At 38.4% G+C, this 6000-nt stretch overlaps 1 protein-coding gene across 4 annotated transcripts in view; it reads left to right on the forward strand.

Moving 5' to 3' along the window:
* The window catches only part of LOC147146885 (sodium- and chloride-dependent GABA transporter 1), a 33468-nt gene that overhangs the window by 20500 nt on the left and 6968 nt on the right, over positions 1-6000 (forward strand). For 2 of the 4 annotated variants that reach the window (XM_086030874.1, XM_086030875.1), the window contains exons 6-10: positions 2811-3021; positions 4487-4619; positions 4844-4978; positions 5454-5557; positions 5882-6000. The exon at positions 5882-6000 is cut by the window's right edge and continues 6 nt beyond it. In XM_086030874.1, the coding sequence (XP_085887000.1) occupies positions 2811-3021; positions 4487-4619; positions 4844-4978; positions 5454-5557; positions 5882-6000 (702 nt within the window). Of the gene's footprint in view, positions 1-1508; positions 2296-2810; positions 3022-4486; positions 4620-4843; positions 4979-5453; positions 5558-5881 lie in introns of all 4 variants that reach the window. The other 2 variants (XM_086030876.1, XM_086030878.1) reach the window with 2 other exon arrangements.

Genomic DNA, 6000 nt, shown 5'->3' on the forward strand with positions numbered 1-6000 from the left:
AATCGCGATTAATCATATTTTTCAACTAAGTTACAAGTGACTCTCCCCTAAGTTGGGCTGCACAGTGAGCAGAGGTCAGCTGCTACAGGAAGTAAATAAAACTGAGTTAACTGAGTTAAAAAATTTTTAGTGTGTTCTGAAATTTAAATTAATCTCCATAGTTAATGCTTTAATTTTGACAGCCCTAATACACATTACATACATATATATATGTATATATATATGTATATATATATATATATATATATTAATATATATATATACCACTGCGCTTGTGGCTGCCCGGGGAAGGTGACTTTTGCTCGGACGCGCTTTTACGCACGCCGGCCTCTCCCCGCTGGTGCTTTCTTATGCCAGCAGGGCTATGTTAGGCGGCCACCACTGCGCTTGTGGTGTATATATATATATATATATATATATATATTAATGCTGTCAAAAGATTAATCGTGATTAATCGCATTTTTCAACGACATTTTTTTGCGAAGCTTTGAACCGTTATTTACATGAGTAAAATCTAGGAATTAATGTGGAAGAAAGTATAATTCAATTCAAAGACTATTCTAATAGCTTTCTTTGATCCTTGAATATGATTCTTTTCCTGTAAAATACAACAGTTTAACAATACACCATAGATGTACAGCAAATATGGTATTTTAATTTGGCTGTGCAAAGTGTGCAAATTCTTTTGGATTTCTCCAAGGAGCCGTCAAGTAACTTTTTGAGTAAAACTACGTAAAAGTCCGTATTTGCGATTAATCACGATTAATCTTTGACAGACCTAATATACATATATATGTATGTATGTATATATATGTCTATATAAAATGAGGCCAAGATAAATTTATTTAAAAACCTTTTCCACTATTTAATGTGACCTATAACCTGTACACCAGATTTTGCCCAACAATTTTCCTTTAACTAAAACCATAATAGATTGAATTGTTTTATAATAACATAAATTAAAGTGGAAGTCAACTCAAAAATGTTCTTTACAATAATATGTTCCATGCGCCTCCACTAGTCTCAACAAGGCATTCTGATTAATATTGTGTTTATGGAATAAAAGTTCAGCAGCAAAATCCACCCGTTTTAGCCATCTCAGGGGGCGACCATTTTGCAACTTTCTGTCAACTGAAAATGACATCACAGTTGCACAGGGCTCAGGTAACGAGCAATCACGGCTCTGATTTCTGAAGCCGAGGTGTATTTTACTACTGAACTCACCACAAACACAATATCAACCAGAATTCTGCGTTTGGACTAATGGGGCTGCCTTGAACATATTATTATGAAGAACATTTTTGGGTTGACTCCATGACCCTGACTCAGCCACAAGAAATGGTCTCGAATTAAATGTATATGTGGACAGTCGTGAAACAGCACAGTAGCCCAAACAGAGAATACATAGAAAACCGTTCTTGTTCTTGTGTGCTGAAATTTGGACTTTTCTGTATGCAGACACATGACATAGCTGTTCTTTCTTTCTCTTTCTGCCGTGCTTCAAAAAGCTTTTCTGTAGGCCCGCGGAGTTGGACCTTCACGTCCTGTGCCCGCCTGGCTCGGTTTGAGTAATAAACTGGAGTCAATTGTTGCGAGTGGTTACATTTGATTGGTGAAACCGAGTCATGTGAGAGTGCCCGAGGTGCAAGACTCCTTTGACGGACTCCAACAAATGGATTGCGCACGCGGTAATCGATGGATACAAATAGGCGCGGCGAGCTGAAAGTGGATCAATCTAACGCGGAGCATATCTTCACAAAAATATTCAAGTGGAAATAAAAAAGTATGTTGCATTCAAAACTCCCCTGACAAGTACAATTCATCCCAAAAGTTACATTTACCACAGTAAATGTAGCACATTATTACCCACCTCTGACCAAAACACATTTTCCCACATGTGTTTTTGTCAAATATAGTCAGGCTTGAATGTTCTCTGTAAGATAAGGCTGTCTTGCCTCGAGCTCAGACATATGAAGAAGACTAGATGTTGTTGTCACGTGCACTTAACAGCTAGTCCTTTCTGGCATTTCTCATTCTTACTGTTGTTAGTTTTGTAATCTTCCCTGCCCAGTTTTCTTCTAGTCTTTTCATCCACTTTGGGGAGTGTCAAGTTCTTAGTAATGTCACTGTTGTGCCATATTTTCTCCACTTGATAGTAACTTTCTTCCCTTTGTTTCATGGTGTACATGTAATGCCTTGAAACTGTTTTTGGACCCTTCTTCTCCTGACTGATACCTTTGAACGGCAAGATCCCCGTGACCATGGCTTGTGCTGTAAGACCCACCTACAAAAAAGGTCAAGAAAAGCATACTCGAACGTCTGAACTTTATTTGGGGTTAATCAGAGGGACATGAAATGGTGGCAGGCGTGTACTGACTCCCAATTAATAGTTTGAATTGCTGTACTGCAGTTTAGTTCCGAATACAGCCATATGTCCGGTTAAAAGAAGGTTTGCCTACTTGCAACCGCATTTCCCTCGCAATATTTTTTTTTTTTTTTTTTTTCCCCCCAGTTGAGGTGTAAAGGTTGCAGGTCACGTTAATGTTAGGAAGTTTTAACATCATTTAACTTGGTCTGGCCTTAAAACAAAATCTGGCATTTGAAAACAGGGGTGTGTACATTTTTTTTTTTTAAGTATCCAGTGCACATAAGCGACTGAGACAGGTGTACAGTATATTTAGCTTTAACAGACAAGTTTTGGCAAATGTTATGATGCCGTCTCACACAGTGATATTTTGATATTTTTAAAATTATTTTACTTCATTGTTTTTTAGGTTATTTTATTTGATATTTGTAATTTTTCACCACAGGTGTTGGCTTTGCCACTGTAGTCATATCCTACGTCTTCTGCACCTACTACAATGTGCTCATGAGCTGGGCCCTTTTCTATTTGTTCAACTCCTTTGGAGCAACACCTCCTTGGAAGACTTGCAACAACAGCTGGAATGTCTTTGAGAACTGTTCCAGTGGTTTCCCTGGCAACGCCACAAATCTGCAGTCGGCGAGCCAACAGTTCTTTGAGTAAGAAGCGTTAATTGCATTTTCATTTGTTTTCATCGTTACCTGCAGTGCTCCACTTTTTTCACATTTGTTTGCTTTGTCACAGCCTTGCTCATTGTATTCTTCAAAATTCTACACACAACATCCCATAATAACGCCGCGAAAGACTTTTTGGGGGATCCTTTCCCCGCAAATGTATTGAAAATACACATGTAAATAAATATTCAAAGCCTTTGCTTAATACTTTATTATTATTATTATTATTATTATTATTATTATTATTATTATTATTATTATATGCACCTTTGGCAGTTTTCTCCGGGTACTCCGGTTTCCTCCCGCATTCCAAAAACATGCATGGCAGGTTAATTGGACTCGTGACGAAAAGCGTTTTGGATCATGGATGGATGAGGAATAAGGCAGGAACATGACAAAACCAGGAAAATGTGAAGCACTGTGAATTGTGTTTACACATGTTTGAAATTTCTTACGTAAACCACAGCCAACATTGCTCAAGATCCTCATTCTATACTTCATGTCATGTCATGTCATCTTCCAAAGCGCTTATCCTATACAGGGTCGCGGGGGATTGCTGGAGCCTATCCCAGCCGTCAATGGGCGAAGGCAGACTACCCCCCGAACTGGTCGGCAGCCAGTCGCAGGGCACACGTAGACACTGTCACTGAGCGGGAATCCATCCCACGCTGCCCGCACACAACTCAGGCGTGTGTACCACTACACTATCAGTGGACCCTCATTCTATACTTCCTATACTAAAAAAGTACATGATATAAGTCAATTTGGTTGTAATTTGGCCTCTTTGGAGTGCAATAATCAGCCTTCTGGGGTACGTTTTTACAGTATGGACCAAAGGTGTCCAAAGTCCGGTCCGTGGGCCAAATGCGGCCCAGGTTCAAATTTCCACTGGCCCACAGCCTTTGGCATAAAATTATTAAAATACACATGTAAAAAAAAAGCTATTTTATATTTCACCAGAAAATGGCAGCAGACCTGTGGCCGCACTCTCGGGTGCTTTGAAAAAGTCGTGTGAGGTGATGACCTTTGTGTGAAAATACTAAAGACTGTCGAGATTGCTTCCAGGACAAGTGGAAATTGGTGTATTTTTTTCACTGAAATACAAAACAACTGTGTCCGCCTATTTGCTAAGAGACTGTGGCTGTTTTCAAGAAATTCAATATCAAGCGTCACTACCAAACAAAACATGCAAAATACGGCAAGGTGACTGGTAATGAAGGCCATCAAAAAAAAAAAAGCAAGACAATTAAAGCAACTAGAAGCTGTATGGTCGGCCCATACACATTTTCACCCCCCCCCCCCCCCAAAATCTTTCCCTCTGCAAAAAATGTGGACACCCCCTAATATAGACAGTTTATAGAGTGACAACAATGGGCTCCCACTATTCCTGTTGTTCTTGTACATATTTGGGAATGAATGAATCATTTGTATTTTTTTTTTTTTTTACCAGGTACAGGCTTCTTGAGAAAACCAGTGGCATTGACGATGTTGGTGGCCTTCAGTGGGAACTCTTCGGCTTTCTCCTACTTGCCTGGGTCATTGTGTATTTATGCGTTTTTAAAGGAGTCCAATCATCTGGCAAGGTCAGAACAAGCAAGATATGTTTGTTGTTTTGCACGATTGTGCTTGCTGGAATGTTCACCTTGACAATTTATCTTTCCCAATTGTGTAAAAGTTCAAAGAAAGTCTGTTCTCATAACAAGTGAGGACTAAATGTAAAAATAATCTCCATTTTTTTTTTTCTAACCCTTTAAAACCTTACCATAGAAAATGTTTTGATGCGTGCCCTATTGATTCCATCGTACAGGTTGTATATTTCACGGCTACATTTCCATACTTCATCTTGTTCGCCTTGCTGATTAACAATATTCAGCTACCTGGCGCCAAGGACGGTGTCCTGTACTTCGTGACTCCTGTCTGGAACAAACTTTTTGAAGTGAAGGTAAAATATTCTGTCAATAAATTTGACTGCATAGTTAAATTGTATTAAAGTGTTTTTCTTTTTCTTTTTTTTTTTTTAATGATTATAAGTGACTTTCTGTCTGAAACTTGGCTGCGCGGGAGGAGCGTGAATGTGCAAATAGTGGATATACAAATTTCGAATTCTGTTCGTTAATAATAACATCGTTTGTCCAACTGACTTTTGGAAGAAAAAAAGGTTGTAGATGTAGAGCTGAGGAGATTTGACGTATTACCATTGCGACACATTTTGATGGACAATTGACTGCTCAAATGATAACTCACACACTGGTTACTTTATGAATTCAGACCATATCAATGTATTACACATAAATTAATATAAAGCAATCAAGACCGTTGAGAACTTGTGTTCATTACCCAGTCTAATTAAGAGGTGTGCAATTTTTTTTGTGTGTTTATTCATCTGTTATCTTTGTTTTCCATTGCCTTGCAAACAGGTTTGGGTGAAAGCAGCTGCCCAAGTATTCAATTCTCTGGGAATTGCTTTTGGTTCCATGATTTCAATGGCAAGTTACAATAGATTCAACAACAACATTGTGAGGTAATATAAAATGCAACTATATGATGTCTCAGTCATGGTTTTTTTTTCCCTCAAGTTGTATTTGTTTTAATGTTCTATCACTCCCGATATAAACAATACAGTATATTGTGTTATTCTAAGATAGTCACGGATGTAACGTGAGTCTAGGAATCCGGGAATTTAGGGCGAAGAACGCCAGCAGGGCCCGTCCAATGCTACGAATTTTTTTTTTTTTTTGTCTTTTATTAATCATTTCTTCCACATTTTTTTCCAACCGCAAGAATTGGTCTTAAATGATTATTTATATCCTTTTTTTTTTTTTTTTTTAACCCTCTTCTCTTCCAGGGATGCTTTGATTGTATCGTTTATCAACTCATTCACAAGCATTCTGGCTGGCTTTGTGATCTTCTCAGCTATTGGCTACATGGCACACATACATAATCTTCCTGTGGACCACATATCTA

This window comes from Filicampus tigris, chromosome 5, assembly GCF_054856515.1.
Source record: "Filicampus tigris isolate MCC_2025a chromosome 5, RoL_Ftig_1.0, whole genome shotgun sequence".
In the NCBI taxonomy this organism is placed as follows: Eukaryota; Metazoa; Chordata; class Actinopteri; order Syngnathiformes; family Syngnathidae; genus Filicampus; species Filicampus tigris.